Source organism: Vipera ursinii (assembly GCF_947247035.1).
Source record: "Vipera ursinii genome assembly, chromosome: 2".
NCBI lineage: Eukaryota > Metazoa > Chordata > Lepidosauria > Squamata > Viperidae > Vipera > Vipera ursinii.
In genome coordinates, this window is record NC_139513.1 from 532,951 (window position 1) to 552,888 (window position 19,938).

Genomic DNA, 19,938 nt, shown 5'->3' on the forward strand with positions numbered 1-19,938 from the left:
AGGGGGGGGAACCCACTCATTCCCAGGGGAGGGGCTCTTTCCCTAGGGGGGCTCTGGGCATCCAGAGGGGCCTCCCCCATATTGGGTCCACCATCCCTTCTGGCCTTCAGCCTTTGGGGTCAAGGGGGCTCTGTGTGTGAATTAGATGCCTTTGATGCTGGGGGCTTTTTAACTTTATTAACCGTTTTATTGCCGCAAAGTGTCCGGAGTCCTTGGCCGCCTCCAGGGCTTTTTCTGCTGGACAAGAGAGGCTGGCTGGAGTCCTGGGGCCACTCAGACCAGTTTGTGGGATCTATAAAAATAATAATAAAGTTGGAAGGGACCTTAGAGGTCATCTAGTCCAACCCCCTGCTCAGGCAGGAAACCCTACACCATTTCAGGCAAATGGCTGTCCGGTCTCTTCTTAAAAACTTCCAGTGTTGGAGCATTCAACAGGTGGTTCCACTGGTTGATTGTTCTGACTGTCAGGAAGTTTCTCCTTAGTTCTAGGTTGCTTCTCTCCTTGGTGAGTTTCCATCCGTTGCTTCTTGTCCTGCCTTCAGGTGCTTTGGAGAATAGCTTGACTCCCTCTTCTTTGGGGCAGCCCCTGAGATACTGGAACAGTGCTATCATTCCCCCCTCATCCTTCTCTTCGTTAAACTAGACATACCCAATTCCAGCAGTGGTTCCCTATATGTTTTAACCTCCAGTCCCCTAATCATCTTTGTTGCTCTTCTCTGTACTCTTTCTAGAGTGTCAACATCTTTTTTACATCGTGGTGACCAAAACTGGATGCAGTATTCCAAGTGTGGCCTTACCAAGGCATTGTAAAGTGGTATTAGTACTTCACGTAATCTTGATTCTATCCCTCTGTTAATGCAGCCTAGCACTGTGTTGGCCTTTTTGGCAGCTGCAGCACACGGCTGGCTCATATTGAAGTGATTGTCCACTAGGAGTCTGAGATCCCTCTCACAGTTACTACTATTGAGCAAGGTACCCCCTATACTATATCTGTGCATTTGGTTTTTCTTGCCTAAGTGTAGAGCTTTACTTTTTTCACCATTGAATTTCATTTTGGTAGGTAGCACCCAGTGTTCGAGTCTGTCCAGATCCTCCTGTATCTTAAGCCTATCTTCTGGAGTATTGGCTATTCCTGCCAGCTTGGTGTCGTCTGCAAATTTCCCCATGTATCCCCTCATCCAAGTCATTGATGAAGATGTTGAAGAGCACTGGGCCCCGAACAGAGCCCTTGGGCACCCCACTACACACTTCCCTCCATGTAGATGCGGTTCCATTGAGGACCACACGCTGAGTACGGCCTGTCAGCCAGCTACGAATCCATCTGGTGGTGATGCTATCTAACCCACATTTTTCTATCTTATCAAGTAGTAGGTTGTGATCTACTTTATCAAATGCCTTACTGAAATCCAAGTAAATTAAATCTACAGCATTCGTCTGGTCCACTAGTTTTGTCACTTGGTCAAAGAATGCAATAAGGTTTGTCTGGCATGATCTGTTTTTGACAAACCCATGTTGGCTTTTAGTGATGACTTTGTTCACATCAAGGTGTTCGCTGATTTGTTGTTTGATTATCTTTTCCAGAATCTTCCCAGGTATTGAGGTCAGGCTGATAGGTCTGTAGTTTCCTGGATCTATTTTTTCCCCTTTTTTGGATATGGGAACTGCATCAGCTCTCTTCCAGTCCTCTGGTAGTTCCCCAGTGCTCCAGGATCTTTGAAAAATATAGTTCAGTGGTTCTGAGATCACGTCTGCCAGTTCCTTGAGAACCTTGGGGTGTAATCCATCTGGTCCTGGTGATTTCAACTCGTCTAGGCTGGACAGGTGCTCACTTACCATTTTCTTGCCTATCTTAACTTGTGTTTCTATTCTGTTTTTTATGGCACTGGTTTGGGTAGGTTGGACTGTTTTTTCCCTTTGTGGAAAGACAGATGCAAAAAACGAGTTAAATAGTTCTGCTTTCTCCCTGTTGCTTGTCACCTTCTTGCCACTTTCCCCCATTAATTGACCAATCATTTCCTTCACTTTTTTCTTGTTTTTTATATGTTGAAAGAAGCTTTTTTTGTTATTTTTGACTTTGGTCGCAAGCCTTAGTTCATTTTGAGCCTTAGCTTTCCTCACTTCATCTTTGCAGGCACGGGCTGTTTGCTGATATTCTGCCTTGGTTATGTGCCCCTCTTTCCAATTCTTATACTTGTCCTTTTTATCTTTCAATTTATCAGAGAGTTCTTCATGCAGCCATGCTATTTAATGCTGCATGGCCTCAGCCGGGCGGGCGGGGGGGCCCCTCCAAGATCTTCTTCCAGGAAGGACCAGCCTCCTGCCGGCATCTGGAAGGACACCCCCACCCCCTGTGGGGTGCCAGCTTTGTCAGTTTGGCGAGGCAGCCACACAAAGACAAGACAGCCCTTGTGGGTATTTCAACCAGGTGGGGGGAGGGGGGTGTCTTGTTTCTAGGTGATTTCGATGGTTCCCGGCTGACCTGGGTGTTGAAACGTCACTTGAGAACGTTTCTTAGGGCGGGGGATTCCTTTGCCAGAGAAACGAGGGCTCTCTGGAGGATTTCAAGGGGACTTTTCCCTCTACAAAGGATTCCCTCGTTTGATAGCCTTAAGCCGCCCTGTCCAAGCCGGAGGACCCGCTGGTCAAAGGCCTACAAGCCCAGCCTGATCCCACTGGGAGAAAAGCCAAGAGCCCTGATTGTTCTTCTTTGCTGCCTCCCGGACAGAAGCAGGCTCCACCCTTCCCTACACCGCTGGGTGTTGTGTGGGTTTTGTGCAAGCAACAGTGTCAGAAGGCAAGAAGCACGCATCTCTCCTGCTGAACCCCCAAAGGTATTCCGGTGCCCTGAAAGACCCTGGCTGGGGGGGAGGGGAGAGAAACAGTGGGACTCCTGGCTTCCCTCCAGCCCGTGTCAGGAATAAGTGCTCCCTCCTCCTCCTCCTCCTCCAACGGAGGGTGGCGAGGGCAGCGCGCCAGGGAGAAACACGTCCAGCCTTCACTTCCTGTGAAGTGCAGAGGCATCTTGGCAGCCCTGCCTGCCTCGGACTCGCCTCCTCCTCGCCTGTTGCCTCTCCTCTCTGTCCGAACAGGCCTGGAAAAGGGCAAAAGCTTAACAAGCGGGCACAGGTCGCTTAACAGACACGGCCGGAGAACGCTAACAGGCTTCCTGCCAGCTGCTCACTGGGCGTCGGAAGAGGCACCCGTTGGCAGGCCGGGCAGGGCTCTCCCGGGGGGACCACCCAGGTAAGCCCAGAAAACCGGCCCAGGGGTGGCTCACCCTGCCTGCTCTTTCTGAGTAGTTTGTTATCACTTGACGGACAGGAGTTGCCAAGAAAGAGAAATATTTGCAGCTGAGGGTTGAAATGAGGGGGTGCCGGGCGCTCTCTGCTTTCTTGCAGACGTCTCATGGCCCAAACTAGGTAACATCGTCAGGGCTAGTAGGGAGAGGGGCTGCGTCTAGTGGCCTGCCCTGTCAATCTGGACGGGGTTGGTCCGAGAGGGTCTTTGTTTGGGCTGTTTAGTTTACTTTACTTCCTGACTGTTGGCCTGATGTTAACCTTGGGAGTTCATCTCTGCTCATCTGGGTGCTGATTGCGGCTGCTGGTGGAGGTGCCCAGATGTGTTTATCCCAAGCATGTTTAAAGGCAGCTAAGGATGAAACACGGCCTTCCTCCATTTTGGGGAGGGACCCTTCCTGCTCCAGGCCAAGCTGGGCCTCTCCTAAGTGCCCTGGGGGGGGGGGGAAGGGAGCAGCTGGCACAGGGACGGGGGGGCAGAGAATGAGGGGGGCAGCCATCAGAGGGAGGCTGTTTTAGACTGCTGGAACAGGCAGCCTCCCCAAGGCCCACAGGCCCCGCTGCGTTACCCAGCAGGAACCAAAGCTTCTCCCGGCCCGCCCGGGGCCCTGATCCACCCAAACAGGCAGCAGCAAGCAGGAAAGCGGATGGCCGGCCAGCCATGATCTCCGGAGGACCCGAGCAGCCGTCAGGGGTGGGGGGTGGGGGGGCCTGCAGAGCCACTGCTGCCCTCTTGCTGGACCCTAGCCGGTCATTGGGAGGTGCCCCACCACCACCCACCCCAAAGACCGCTGGGCTTGTTGATTGAGAGCAGGTGCAGGGAGATGCTTGCAAGCCGGGCTCCAGGGTAGGTTGGCACAATCTCCAGGCTGACGGATCATCAGCGCCAGGGCAAATGGGGGGAGGAGAGAGCTTAGTGGTGCTGCCGAGGAAGCTCACTTGAGCAGCTGGCTTAACAGGCAGCCGAGTTCCCCAGACTGGGCTGGGCTGGGTGGGAAGCCCCCCCCCCAACCCCCTAACCCTAACCCTCTTTTTGAGTATTGTTATCAGTTGACGGACAGGAGTCGCCAAGAAAGAGAAATATTTGCAGCTCAGGGTGTCATGGTTCTGACAGATGCAATTCTTTTAAAAACCTTGAGGCATTGTGTAATGTATTGGGGTTTTCTTGCTTGCAATGTTGTGTCTGTAATTGCTGCTAAAGGTTGCCTGTGTAACAGCTTAAGGGTTTAGCCAGACTTAGAGTCTCCTGCTCAGCCATTGGCTGATTTATGCGGGAATTGTGTTACTTTCAATCTATTGGCTGCCACCTAGTGGCCAACCGTATAAATAGCCATGCAGATGCCTGCGTGGTTCTGTTCCGTTCCAGCCAGCTCAACAAAGCAATGTTCCTGCTTTCACCCTCTCGTCTTGCCTCGTGCTTCATTCGAACTCAAGATCTAACACATTGTTTACCTTAAGGACTCTTTAATCAAAAGAGCATAGCTTCGGCACGTACATGGTCAAGCCGAAATCTGGATTCCCCTCCCCTAAGCACACAGTATCAAGCACAGTTCCTCCCTCTAATTAACTGTCATAAATCACATTCTCCAGTTAGTTTGAATTGTAAGCTTTCCCTCCTGTTTAACAACCCACCAAATTCTTCTCTTCTCTTATCACAAACAGTCTTAAGATACATTCTTCCTACTCCCCACAGGGAGTAATTCTAACTCTAAAAGTAACATGCAAGTTAAAGACAAGGGCTACATCTCCCTATTGTTCTGTACCAGCCTGCTACCGGCCCTGCAGAAAAGGCAGGGACAACCCCTTTTACAAGAAGGCAAGAGGCTGGAATTACGCCTGCCAAATTTATTACTACAAAAACAAATAGAACAAGACACGAACCAAGAAACAGGAGCTTTTCAAGCGGTTGCCTTCAGCAAACCAGCCCTCCCACGCATTCCCCCTTAAATAGAGTTCAGGGCGTGGCTTCTCTCTGCCTCCTTCCGAGGAGCCCCATTGCCTTCCTCTGTTTACTCCTGATTGACTGCCTCCTGCGTCGGGGGTCCTTGAACAGGGCCAGATGTGGGTCATCTTCATCCACGCTGTCAGGCTCACACAGCTGGGTCTGCGTCGTGACCAGATGAGAGGGGCCTGGCTGAGGACTCTCATCAAGCTGTCCAACCCCCTCAGCAAGCTCTTCAACACCCCCCTCCTCCTCCTCCTCTGAGTCGTCCGACCCAACTGCCGAACCCACAGGCTGACCCTGAATCACAACACCTATGTTGTCAAGCAAGAACATCTGATGTTAGCAGCATTGACACCTGGCCCCCATTGCAAAAAGGACAGACCCTGTAGCGTAATTAAAAGCCCATGTTAGGAACTATCTTTCGGTTTGTTGGGGTGTTTCTCCTAAAACCTTTTGATGAGTCGGTCGGCTTTCACATCGCTAGATTTCACCCACGTGGCTTCAGACAACGAGTATCCCTTCCATTGTACTAGGTACTGCAATTTCCCTTTAAAAATTCTAGAATCAAGAATACACTTTACTTCATAGTAGGTTTGACCTGGTCCTAATTTCCTATTGGGTGATTTGAGGCGTAAATATTTAGTCTTTATCTTTCTTTATCTTTATTAGACTTATATACCGCCCTTCTCCCGTAGGACTCAGGGCGGTTCACAAGGTTTTTAAAATAACAGTACAACAATTACAAAAATTAAGAACAGTTAAAATAATTACATTTAAACCTTGAATAAATATAAAACCCCAATTAAAATCCAATTAAAACCCCACTTAATACTCTCAGTCCAGGCCAGAAAGCTCAAAGAGCCAAGTCTTCAAGTCCCGACGGAATGAGCGAAGGTCAGGGGCAGCCCTGAGCTCCACCGGCAGCTGGTTCCAGAGGGCAGGCGCACCCACAGAGAAGGCCCTCCCCCTGGGTGTTATCCACCGGCAATCTTTTACTGGCGGTACCCTGAGAAGACCCTCCCTGTGGGAGCACACAGGATGAAGGGAGCTTGATGCAGGCAGCAGGTGTTCCCTCAGATATCCTGGACCCAAGCCATTCAGGGATTTATAGGTCATCACCAACACCTTGAATCTCACCCGGAGGGCAACTGGAAGCCAATGCAGCTCATGGAGTAGAGGTGTTACATGGGAGTATCGGGAAACCCCCATCACAACCCGCGTGGCTGCATTCTGCACCAGCTGAAGCCTCCGAGTGGTCCTCAAGGGCAGCCCCATGTAGAGAGCGTTGCAGTAGTCTAAACGGGAGGTCACGAGCGCATGAGTGACTGTGCGCAGGGCATCTCAGTCCAGGTAGGGCCGCAACTGGCGCATCAGGCGAACCTGGGCAAAAGCCCCCCTGGTCACGGCTCCTATATGGTCTTCAAAACTGAGCCGCGAATCCACGAGGACACCCAAGTTGCGAGCCCTATCGACGGGGGGGGGGGTAACACCTCACCCCCCATCATTAAAGGTGGAATGAACTGGTTAGTCCGAGATGCCGGTATGCACAGCCACTCAGTCTTGGCGGGATTGAGACAAAGCCTGTTTCTCCGCATCCAAATCCGGACCGCCTCCAGGCAACGGGACATCACGGCGAGGGCATCCCTGGGTTGGTTCGGGATGGAGAAAAAAAGTTGGGTATCATCAGTGTACTGATGATACCCCACCCCGAAACCACGAATGATCTCACCCAGTGGCTTCATATAGATGTTGAACAGGAGGGGAGAGAGAACCGACCCCTGAGGAACTCCACAAATGAGAGGCCTCGGGGCAGACCTCTGCCCTCCTGTCAACCCCGACTGCAAGTGGCCCAGGAGATAGGAGGAGAACCACCACAAAACAGTGCCTCCCACTCCCAACCCCCTGAGACGCCGCAGTAGGATACCATGGTCGATGGTATCAAAAGCCGCTGAGAGATCTAATAGAACTAGGACAGAGGAACAACCCCTGTCCCGAGCCTGCCAGAGATCATTCACCAGTGCGACCAATGCCGTTGTTGTAATTCAGGGTCAGCCTGTGGGTTCGGCAGTTGGGTCGGACGACTCAGAGGAGGAGGGGGTGTTGAAGACCTTGCTGAGGGGGTTGAAGATCTTGCTGATGAGAGCCCTCAGCCAGGCCCCTCCCACTTGGTCACCACGGAGACCCAGCTGTGTGAGCCTGACAGCATGGATGAAGATGACCCACAGCTGGCCCTGTTCAAGGACGCCCGACGCAGGAGGCAGTCAAGTAGGAGTAAACAGAGAAAGGCAATGGGGCTTCTCGGAAGGAGGCAGAGAGAAGCCACGCCCTGAACTCTATATAAGGGGAATGTCTGGGAGGGCTGGTTTGCTGAAGGCAACCACTCGGATAGTTCATGTTTCTTAAAGCTCCTGTTTCTTGGTTTGTCTTGTTCCGTTTGTTTTTGTAGTAATAAATTTGGCAGGCGTAATTCCAGCCTCTTGCCTTCATGTAAAAGGGGTTGTCCCTGCCTTTTCTGCAGGGCCGGTAGCAGGCTGGTACAGAACAGCCGTCTCCATGCTGTACCCGGGTCTGAAGGCCGATTGGTATGGTTCCAGATAAACCTTTTCCCCAAGTTACAATGTTCTTTGGGGAGCCCTCTTCTTATCAGCTTGTTTTTTATAAGTCTCTTTTTTTAAAGCAGTTTTTGTGTTTCTCCAAACTTCTTCCCACCCCCTCACCCATTGATCAAGCGTCTGGGAAGCGGAGGGCACCTGAGGGCATTCACAGACATCGGGCTGAACTCTTTTCCTGTGGCTACCCTGAAAGGCCTGTAGCCGGTGCTGGTGTGAACAGAATTATTGTAAGCCACCTCTGTGAAAGGGAGGAGGTCACTCCAGTTTGTTTGCTGGCATGAAACATAACATCTGAGATACTGCTCCACCATCTTGTTAGTGGATTCTGCAGCCCCATTGGTAGCTGGATGGAAAGCAGATGATAGGCCTTGAGATGATCCAGTTAATTTAAGAAAACTCCTCCAAAACTTCGCTGTGAACTGCACCCCCCCCCCATCTGACATTATTCGCTTAGGGGCGCCATGCAGCCGGTAGATATGTTTCAGGAACAATTTAGTGTGTCCGATGGGAGTCTTTTGCAAGCAATGAAATGAGCCTGCTTCGAGAACAGGTCTATTACATTCCAGATGACAGTATTTCCTCTACTGTTGGGTAGGTCTACTATAAAGTCCATAGCTATTTCTTCCCATGGTTGAGAAGGGTCTGCCACTGGCTGCAGTAACCCAGGGGTCTTTCCTGGGATCCTTTCCATGGTGGCACATACAGCATAACTCCTGACATAGTTTTCCACATCCCGTTTTAGCCCCGGCCACCAAAATTGCCAGTGGATGAGATGTAGAGTTTTTAGATATCCAAAATGTCCAGCCTATTTTACATCATGTCACTGTTTGAGAGCATTAAGACGGAGGAATTTTGACAAATACAGTTTCCCCCACTTGTAAGCCTAACCAGTCAATCCCGTCCTGGGCACCGAGCAGGATGCAGGGCCTCCTTGGCAAATAGCCCAGGAGGCGCGGCAGGGATGCCTTTGTTCTCCAGTGGGGTTGATGCTCCTTCTCTCTTGCAGGCCCTCTCGCTGCTCCCAAGGCTCACCATGCCACCTCGCCTGAAGCTCTGCCCACGCCGCATGCTCCGTCTGCTGTGGGCGCTCATGGCCACCTTGCTGGTGCTGACCTTCCTGGCCACTGGTGGCTGCAAGAAACTGATCTTGAGTGCAGTGCCACTCCTGCTTCCCCTGCTGCCTCTGCCGGCAGCCAGGGATGCCCCTGTTGTGCCGCTACCGCCCACAGAGTTCCTGCTCTCGCCGCTACCCTGCACCATGCGGGCCCCGTGGCTGCTGGTGCTGGTGGCCAGTGCACCCGGGCATGTGGCACGGCGGGCGGCAGTGCGGCGCAGCTGGGGTGCAGTGCAGATAGTAGGCAACCATGAGCTGCGCATCCTGTTTGTGCTGGGGCTGCCGGCAGAGGCGGAGCTACAGGTGGTGCTTGAGCGTGAGGCGGCTGAGCACCGTGACCTGCTGCAGGGCCGCTTCATTGACACCTACACCAACCTGACATTGAAGACGCTGGCCCTGATGGACTGGGCCGCCACCCACTGCGCCACTGCCCGCTTCCTGCTCAAGGCTGACGACGACGTCTTCCTCAACCTGCCCGGGCTGGTGCGGGAGTTGGAGCACCTGGGCGGCCCGCCCGAAGCCACCACCTACCTGGGCTACGTCCACTGGCCCGTCATGCCCACCCACGACCCGCACAGCCGCCACTATGTGCCAGACTCAGTCTACCCGTACGCCATCTACCCGCCCTACTGCGGCGGCAGCACCTATGTGTTCTCCGCCCCAGCCGTTGCCACCGTGCTGGATGCCGCCCGCCACTTGCCACTGGTCCCCGTGGAGGATGCCTTTGTGGGCATCTGCGCCCGCCATGCCGCCATTGCCCCACGCCATCTGGCCCGCCTGGCTGGCTCCACCTATTACCCACCCGACACCTGTTGTTACCGGGAGGTGCTCCTCAGTGTGCACCACGTGATGCCCGCCCAGATGCTGGCTGTGGCCATGGCCCCCGCACCACTCTGCACTCGCTGGCAGCACCTGCTGGGCCTGGCCCGCTGCAATGTGCTGGCCTGGCTAGCTTGGGTGGCCAAGGAGTAGGACAACTCGTGAGCCCCCAGCCTGCAGTTCCCCCACCCGGCCTTGGACGGACTCCCCTCTCCAGACCCTTCTGGGCGCCATAGAACTTAGCAAACGGGCCAAAGCAAAGGTCAAGTAGCCACGCTTGGACAGCCCAGCCTCCCGCACGGTCTTTTTGGCTGTCCACTGAGTGCTGATCCCGGTGCCGTCCTCTCTTGCGCAACTGGCTCCAAGTGGACTTTTGACAGCCCGGAGGGAGGAGGCACCCCACAGAACCACGGGTGGGGCCTGAACAGGCTTGGGGAACACATGGGGCAGGACTCTTGTGGGGGAGAGAGGGAATGTGTCACACCAAGCCAGAAAACGGGGCGGTTGTGAAGGCAGCAACTCTGGCCGGATCTGTGGGACACAAAAGGAGCCTTGCGGTTGCCCAGGTCCACCTCTGCACATTGGGGGGGCAGCTGGGGGGGGATGCAGCCCTTGGGGAAGGGAGGCCCTCGGTGGCAAGATAACCCCCCCTCCTAATACTCAGGAATACTATGGGGGGTGCCGCTTTGGCCCTTCATCCCAAGGATGCTTTTGGGGGGGAGCCCCCATTCTTTGCCCACTGGGAGAGAGGGAAGTGGGGACAGCCCCTCCTCCTTCACAGGGCCAGAGAGACGGTGCGCAACACATCTACAAATCACAGGTGTGTATGTATTCGAAGCTCAAGAGTCCAAATAAAGCCGACAGGGGTTTCGGAGAAGGTCCACGGGGCCAGCCGTCCGGCACGTGGCAGGGGAGACCGCCTTCGCCCGCTATTTCCGGAAACGATCCAGCGCTGACCTGCCGGCCGCAGGGGCTCCGGCCTTGGGTGTGGCCGGCTGCCTCGTCTCTGCCTTGGCAGCCAAGCTCTTCCGGACCAGGGCCTGCCGGGAGGAGGGTGGGTGGGTGTGAACTGGAACTGGCAGAAACCCCCCCTCCCCCAAGGGCCCCCTTCCAAACTCCAGAGGCGGGACCCAGCCAGGTTAACAATCGGTTCAGACGCATACTCCTGAATCGAATGGGAGCTTTTTCTTGCCCTCTGACGTATTAAAAGGAAACGTTTGGCAACCACCTTGTGGCTCAGCAGGATTGGGGGTGGGGGCAGGGGGGGATCCAGGGAGGAGGGGCAGAAGGAGCTGGGGAGGAGCAGTCAACCTCTGGAGGAGACTCACCCGCTGTTCCTCGGCCGCCACCTTCTTCCTTCGCTTCAGCCTGCCGCCCGCCGAGTCCCGGCCTTTCAGCCTCCGCCGTAGGAAGGGCACCTTGGCCTCCGGGTCGATGCCCTGTGGGGAGGGGGGGCAGGGGGCATGGAGTCAGTGTCCGCAGACCCGGAGCCCTGCAAGGCCACACCTCGTGCCTCCTCCTCCTCCTCCTCCTCCTCCTCCCATCAGGCGGGAAGACGTTTGGAGAAATACAGAAACTGCTTTAAAAAAAGACTTCCGAGACTTATAAAAAACAAGCTGATAAGATGAGGGCTCCCCAAAGAACATTCCAACTTGGGGGAAAGGTTTATGTGTCGACTAAATATTTACACCTCAAATTACCCAATAAGAAATTAGGACCAGGTCAAACCTACTATGAAGTAAAGTGTATTCTTGTCAGTTACCATATGATCTTGCATTTCTTATTCATACCCTATATTTTTATATTTATTTAAACTAGATGGGATCTAAGCTAAATACGGTACAGTATAATACATTTCATGGCTATTTCAAGAATTTTGTATTTTGAGTTCAACATATGTAATCAACTGTAGATGCAGATCTGCATCTGCTGGTAAATAGCTATCCTTATTTGTAATATTGTTTCACATAGAAATAATGGTCCAGTGCAGAAGTTCATTTTCTTTATATTTTATTTATTTTTTATTTTAATTCCATTTATATCCCACCCTTCTCCGAAGACTCAGGGTGGCTTACAAGCTTAGCAGTAGCCTTCATTCTATGTATATGCCTGCTTATTAGGGCTTTCACACACACACCCAAGTGGCATTATTACAAAGTCAGCTTAATTGCCCCCAACAATCTGGGTCCTCATTTTACCTACCTCGGAAGGATGGAAGGCTGAATCAACCTTGAGCCTGGTGGGACTCGAACCTGCACTAATGGCAGGCAGCTGGTGTTACTTAAGGAGGCCTCAGCCCACTGCTCCACCAAGGCTCAGTCAACATGATAATAAATAATGATTCTTTCAAAAGGGAAAAAAAAGTGTATTCTTGATTCTAGAATTGTTAAAGGAAAATTGCAGTACCTAGTACAATGGAAGGGATACTCGTTGTCTGAAGCCACTTGGGTGAAATCTAGCGATGTGAAAGCCGACAAACTCATCAAAAGGTTCTATGAGAAACACCCCAACAAAGCTGATAAGAAGAGGGCTCCCCAAAGAACATTCCAACTTGGGGAAAAGGTTTATTTGTCAGCCAAATATTTATGCCTCAAATTATCCAGCAAGAAATTAGGACTGAAATTCTTGGGGCCTTTCCCCCTCATAAGGATCATCAATCTGGTCACAGTAGAATCTCTAGGATTTTGGGGAGAATTCACCCTGTCTTCCACTGCAGCCTACTGAAAACTTTTCGGGGCTCCACTTTAAGACCTCCCCCTAAGAAGGCGCCCAGGCCCCTCATAGTGGTGGAACAGACTCACTATGAAGCCACTTGGGTGAAATCTAGCGATGTGAAAGCCGACAAACTCATCAAAAAGTTTTATAAGAAACACCCTAGCAAACCGAGAGATAGTCCCTAACATATGCTTTTGTTTACGCTACAGGGTCTGTCCTTTTTTTAAGGGTGGCCGGATGTCAATGCTGCTAACATCGGACGTTCTTGCTTTGACAAGATAGGGAGATGCAGCCTTTTTCTTTCTATGCTTTACTCTTAGAATTAGATGATACTCGAAAAGGAGGAGGAATACGATGGGAGTTAATTAGACATAACAATTCTGTTATGTCAATTCTTGAAATAAGAGATGATAAGAAATGGCGGGTTGGAAAAAGGAGGGAAAGTTTGCATTTTAAACCAATTGGAGAATGTGATGTATGACTGCTAATGAGAAGTGGGAATTGTGCTTTGATACTATGTGTTTAAAAGGGACGTGGTGGCTCAGTGGGTTAGGACGCTTAGCTTGTTGATCAGAAGATCGGCAGTTTGGCGGGTCAAATCCCGAGTGCCGTGTAGCAGAGTGAACGCCTGTTACTCGTCCCAGCTTCTGCCAACCTAGCAGTTCGAAGGCACGTAAAAATGCAAGTAGAAAAATAGGGACCACCACGGTGGGAAGGTAACAGCGCTCCGTGCGACTTTGGTGTCTAGTCATGCTGGGCACATGACCACGGAGATGTCCTCGGACAAACACTGGCTCTTCGGCTTTGAAACAGAGATGAGCACCGGCCCCTAGAGTTGGAAACAACTAGCACGCATGTGCGGGGGAACCTTTACCTTTACCTTTACTATGTGTTTAGGGGAGGGGAATTAAAATTTCGGCTTCAACCATGTATGATACTCGAATAAAGATTCTTTAAGGTAAACAGTGCCTTAACATTTGAAGAATTTCATTTGTCAAAACCATGACAGAAGAGTTGTAAGTCAAGGACTTCAGGGACATTAAACGAGAGGAAACCCCACTCGCCTGTATCACTGGTGACGTTACTCAGTTGGGTAATGAAACATCCGCACGAAAACAGCCTCAGCTGCAAACGTTCTCTTCTCTTCTTGGACCTCGACTTTCTCTGCAGCCCTTTGGGCCGGTCCCTGGGCAAAGTGCCCGGTTGGGGCTGAGGGAAGTGGTGTAAGCTCAGTTGCTGCAGGAAACTGGCTTTCCTTGCATGGGACACCTTAATCCTTGGTGTAGTAGGATGGGAATCACATTTGACATTTGCGTTAAGTTTGTGAACAACTAGAGGCCCTGGGTGCTGGAGAAGACTTCTGTGAGTCCCTTGGACTGCAAGCCAATCAAACCGGTCAGTCCTAGAGGAGATCCACCCTGACTGCTCTTTAGAAGGCCAGATCCTGAAGCTAAAACTCAAATACTTTGGCCACCTAATGAGAAGGAAGGACTCACTGGAGAAGAGCCTAATGCTGGGAAAGGTGGAGGGCAAGAGAAGAAGGGGACGACAGAGAAGGAGGTGGCTGGATGGAGTCACTGAAGCAGGAGGCGTGAGCTTAAATGGACTCCAGAAGAAGGTAGAGGACAGGAAGGCCTGGAGGAACGTTGTCCATGGGGTCACGGTGGGTTGGACACAACTTCGCAGCTAACAACAGGGGCCCTGGAGCAGGAAGCCTCGGCCCCTCTCAGATCAAGGGCTGCTCAAGATCCCTGGCTCAGATGTGATCTTTCTATCAAGACAGTGACCTACATGGCAGAAATGGATCCCCGACTCCCCAGGCATGGAGTCTTTAAGAACACATCTGGCAAGAGGACCAGATGTTGCCCATTGTCCTCCGGGGTGTCCTTCCAACTGCCCTGTCTAGTCTGCCAGGGTTTCTTGGTGGTTTCCCTGTCCATGTTCAACCTTCTATAACAGTGGTGGCGAACCTATGCATGCATGCCAGAGACGGCACTCAGAGACCTCTCTGTGGGCACCCGCGCCATGCCCCGGACATGGCAACCATCCTTCAACCAGCTGCCCGCTAACTCGCTGAGGTCCCACATGGATGGATGCATCCCAGCACAGCTGGTTTCCCTCCCCCCGTCCTGTCCCTCCTGGCGTGGCGTCGCATGTTCTCCTTTTCCCGGGCACGACCTACTGCATCGCCTCCTCAGCTGTTGGCCGGCCGTCCAGTTCAGAGGGGGCTTCTCTGAACTGCTGGCAGTGGGCTGCAGAACCTCAGAATGCGCCAGTCAAGGAGCTAGCAGGCTGTGGCGCTGGGCTCTGTGTGTGGGGGTCGATGGTGTCAGGCAGCAGCTGCCCCTGCCTCGTCTTGCCCTGTGACAATGCCCCCCCCACCCTGCCTTGCCTCACCCCGCAGGACGAGCCTCCTGCCCACTGCCCCACCTGCCAGAGACCCCCTGGATCTCCCCCAACCCTGCCCGGCCCCCACAGGTATCCCTCACCACGAGCAATATCGAGGTGACCATGCCCATCTTGGTCACACCCACCCAGTCTGCCATGACCACCACAGCCATGACCACCCAGTGGGCCATGCCCACCTGGCACCCGGTGATACATAAGTGGGTTTTGGGTTGCAGTTTCGGCATTTGGTTTCTAAAAGGTTTGCCATCACTGTTCTATAATGTTGCCGTGATCAGCCCAGGCTGCTTGGGGACTGCCAAGTGGTTCTGGGCTGCTGATGGCCTGGTGGGCTTCGACTGGCTGTCTCCTCTGGGCTGGAAAAGGCCCACTGGCGGTGGGATGGTGGAAGTCCAGCTGGGGAATTCGGGTGTCCACGTGTCTTCCGGGTGCCACGGATGAGAATCGCTGCCTCAGGGTGGCTCACTGTGTAGATGAGAGACAGATGCTTAAAGGACCTTTATAATCAATAAAAAGTGACATCTTAATATCTGCCTGTTACTCTACGTTTATGTTACTCTAAATTTTACTCCAAGTTTCCTATTAAAAAAGCAACGTGTTTTATCTTTTATTTGTGCCATTTCTCTACACCTTGGTCCTCACGGATGCTGGGCTATTTATGTACGACTTGAACACGTTTCTATGGTGACCTTTGAAAGCTGCCGGGACAAAACTATAAATTGGCAGCAAATAATTTAAAAAGGTGGACTCAGCATCCACCCACCTCTGCAAAGGCCCTCTGGGAAAGGTGTATTTTTGGCAGCCCTTGAAGTGGGACCAATGGGGGGGGAGTTTCCCAGGGCTGGGGGAGCCCCACAGGGGCCTTCAGCTGCCCCTGGGGGGAGGGGGGACCGCTTAGTTGTTCTGTGGCCATCTGGAGTGGACGGACAGACGGTTTGGGAAAGGGGATCCCTGAAGACATCCTGGCCACGGAGGGCTTTCAAAGGAGCCATCAGACCCACAAATTGCACTGGGAAGCACACACACAATCCCAAAGGGGGAAAAGCCGGGTCTGGAAGCCCCTCTGCAAAATGGGGGTGGGGGAGGGCATCCCTGTCTCGTACCTTTTTGTATATCAATTTTCCCAGTCATTTCACCATTGAATAATTTATTTTATTTTATATTATTTTATTTTATTTATTTTATTTTATTTTATTAAATTTAATAATACTCGGGCAGATTGCGTAGTGTAAATTGTTTGTATAGCTCTTACAAAATTTGGTCCAAATCCCATTTTAATCATCTGACATATTAAATGGGGGTGGGGGGATGTCCCAAATGCCCAGAAGCAAAGGCCGGCAAATCTGGGCTTCCTGTTTGGTCTGCCATGGAAGGCAGGGAAGGGGGGGGGGGAGTCAGGACCATCCCTGCCCTTGGCTGACGGAGGGTGGGTCATGGGGGGAGGAGCTCTCCTGGAGGGGGGGAGCTCTTTCCTTCGGCCCAAGGTCAGCCCCTGTCTGGAGCCTCCAGGGCGATGTGTGGGGCAGGCCTTGGCTTCTTTCAGCCCGATTGCAGCCTGTTGGGTCCACTCCCCAGAGACTTTCCCGCCCCCCCCCACACACACACCTTGGCCTGGGTGGCCTGGAATCTGAGGCTTCAGAGCTGTTTTCAAAAAGGGGATGGTGGCCCTTTTTGCAGCCTCTTTGTTATCTTTCCTCTTCTTCGCCGAGGCCGTTTCTTTGGCATTTTACTTATCAAATGCCTTTGCCAAGGCGACTCCGAGCAAGATAAAAAGGCGCAAACCTTCCACAGCCGTGAATACAAAGCGGGTTAGAATTGCAGAAATTAAAAACAAACCCACCCACCCCCAAAAAGCCCACCAAGGTCTGAAAGGGAGAGAGAAGTGGGGATTTTTTTTTTCTTCCTCTGCTCGGGCACCAAGAGCTTATCCTTCAGGAGCCTGGCGGGCCTTTCCTGAAGGCGGTGTGACAACTTGCTTTTCAGCAACTGCACAACAGAGGGCGCATCCTGAGAAGTCCTTATGGTAGGCTGTGCAAGAGGAGTCTGTTTCTTCAATTCTCACCTGCAATCAAGGTCTTTGCTTGCTGGCTTGCCACCTCTGTCCAACGTGCGTGTCGTTGTTTGTCCGTGTGCCCCATAAAAGGACACCCACACATACTACACACACACACACACACACCCTTAATAAATGCTTTCTGCTTTGCCTGAGTTATTTTCAGGTGGGCAAAGGTCAACGTCTCTCTTTCAAATCAAATACTGCATCCAGTTTTGGTCACCACGGTGTAAAAAAGATGCTGAGACTCTGGAAAGAGTACAGAGAAGAGCAACAAAGATGATTGGAGGACTGGAGGCTAAATCATATAAGGAACAGTTGCTGGAATTGGGTATGTGTAGTTTAACGAAGAGAAGGGTGAGGGGGGACATGATAGCAGCCTTCCAACATCTCAGGGGATGCCCCAAAGAAGAGGGGGAGTCAAGCTATTCTCCAAAGCGCCTGAAGGCAGGACAAGAAGCAACGGATGGAAACTAGTCAAGGAGAGAAGCAACCTAGAACTAAGGAGAAACCTCCTAAGAGTGAAAACAATGAACCAGTGGAACAGCTTGCCACCAGAAATCATGGGTGCTCCATCATTGGAGGTTTTCAAGGACAGTCGCTTATCTGAAATGGTATAGGGTCTCCTGCTTGAGCAGAGGGCTGGACTAGAAGACCTCCGAGGTCCCTTCCAACTCTGTTATTCTCTTAACTATCTCCTAAGGTTACCTGATGGAGCAGGGTGGACTTCCAACATTCAAAACCCCACTGAAGTCCTGGCGAGGAGTTTGTACTATTTCTGGCCTACGGGCCGGGAGGAATCTCACAAAATAAATTAAATGTTCCTTGAGACATTACCGTTCGCCTCAGAGTCAGCCAGATGTTCAGGCTGGATTTGGCATTTTCGTCCACCTGTCGAGTCCTTCCCGATTAGCATTATTATTTATTAATTCCCCCCCCCCGCTCAACTCACTGCTGACGCAGCTACAGAACACCGGGGGAGGGGGAGTTGCTCCTGCCACACAATCACAGAGTAAATTGTGAAAAATAACAACCATCATAATTTTGGGCTGCCACAGTAACTTTTCAAGTCTTAATGACACGACAAGATACAGCATTGCAAAGTTTGTGTATATATTACTCAAAGCTGTTTTCGTGTTTCATGAAGGCTTCATGACCCAATGTTAGCAAGAATAGTTCTTTTCTTAGCAAGGGACAGGGAAAACGTTTTTTTTTAAAAAAAGATTTATTCCTTGGCATTATTATTACATTGGTACCCCTGGGTGGAAGGGACGCGGTGGCTCAGTGGGTTAGGACGCTGAGCTTGTCGGTCAGAAGGTCGGCAGTTTGGTGGGTCGAATCCCGAGTGCCGCGTAGCAGAGTGAGCGCCTGATACTCGTCCCAGCTTCTGCCAACCTAGCAGTTCGAAAGCACGTAAAAATGCAAGTAGAAAAATAGGGACCGCTACGGTGGGAAGGTAATGGCGTTCCGTGCGCCTTTGGCGTCTAGTCATGCCGGCCACATGACCACGGAGACGTCCTCGGACAAGCGCTGGCTCTTCGGCTTTGAAATGGAGATGAGCACCGGCCCCTAGAGTTGGAAACGACTAGCACGCGTGTGCGGGGGAACCTTTACCCCTGGGTGTAGGTTATTTTATGCAAAGTTTTTGTTTCTTTGTTTGTTTTTATTTGTCTGCCACCCAAATATGCAACCTTTTTTAAAAAAAAAAATCTGCCTGGCAAAATACAACTGCTATGCCCTTTTAAATGCTAACTGTTCTCTCACTAAATATCAGAGTGGCTCAGCAAACTGTAAATGTTTTGAGAACCACAAGGTTGCTTAAGCTCCCTTATTTAGCATTTTTTTTAAAAAAAGGGGAAATGGGTGCTTTTAACAGGGCAGTCTGGGCCACAAATTATAACTTTAAGAAAACAGGTTTTTGCTTTTCCTTCCGTGCCCAAGGTCTTCCTCTGCTTCGGTATCTGAGAAAGAGCTCTTTTGGCAAAGTACGCAAAATAGAGAGCGCGCTCTGGAAGCCCTTGAATTATTTTTTTTTAAACAAACAAACAAAACAACAACAACCACCCAGCTGGGAAGCAGGGATTTAATTTGCCACCTGTGGGAATTCATCTGGAGTGAAATTTTTTCTCTTGTTCGAAGCCTGGCAGGTAATCAAAGGCTTTATTTATCCCTGGCCAGGCATCTCAAAATGTCTTGCATTGTCTGCTTCTCCCTCCTAGTATAAAAGGACGTGACACCCCCGTCACCCCCCCCCCCGCACACACACACACACACACACACACACACACACACACACACACTGGCCCCTCAGTAACTGATAAGCTTGTGGTTTTTTTAATTTTTATTGTTGTGAGCCGCCCTGAGTCCTTGGGGAGAAGGGCGGCATATAAATTTAATAAATCTGAATCTGAATCTGGTCCAATTGGGGGGCAGGCCAGGATCCTTCCTCCCCCCCACTCCTCCTCCTCCTAGCAGGCCTACCTGTAGTATGTACAGTAGTGGCCAAAATTGTGAAAACCTCTTGGGAAAAGTGTATTTTTGAGTTTTGATGGCGGATAACACCGTTTGTTTGTTTTTTGCAGTAGTACCCTAAAATTATACATCAGTGGAAAGATCATTTAATCAAGAATGTAATGCAGAAAGGTTTGCTCAATTATCCGTGCCGTATTCCACAAAGCGTTACAGCCAAATAGCCAGAAAAAGGAAGCACCGCTTGCTTTAGGTTGATAACCCAGGCAGAGCTTCCCTTCATCTGACGGTAGCCAATGAGCAGGAGCGTTTACAGAGCCGATCGGGGATCACCTTGTTTTGGCAATGAGCCAATCAGATCACAGTAGGATCCGGTTATTGATGTCATGTATTGGAGCCAGGAGGAGGACATTTGCCAGTGTGTGATGTGATCGCTATCAAGTCAGTCGGGTTTTTTTTTGTGTGTGCGTTCTTTCATTTAGTCAGCTTGTAAAAGGTCATAAAATTAA

The 19,938-nt window shown here is 51.3% G+C and overlaps 1 protein-coding gene across 1 annotated transcript; it reads left to right on the forward strand.

Moving 5' to 3' along the window:
• The first annotated feature begins 3,002 nt into the window (after positions 1–3,002).
• On the forward strand, positions 3,003–10,101 carry LOC310634108 (beta-1,3-galactosyltransferase 4-like). Its single transcript, XM_083352172.1, has 2 exons — positions 3,003–3,243; positions 8,860–10,101. The coding sequence occupies exon 2, from the start codon at positions 8,887–8,889 to the stop codon at positions 9,937–9,939; it is 1,053 nt and encodes a 350-aa protein (XP_083208298.1). The 5' UTR covers positions 3,003–3,243; positions 8,860–8,886; the 3' UTR covers positions 9,940–10,101.
• The last annotated feature ends 9,837 nt before the right edge of the window (positions 10,102–19,938 follow it).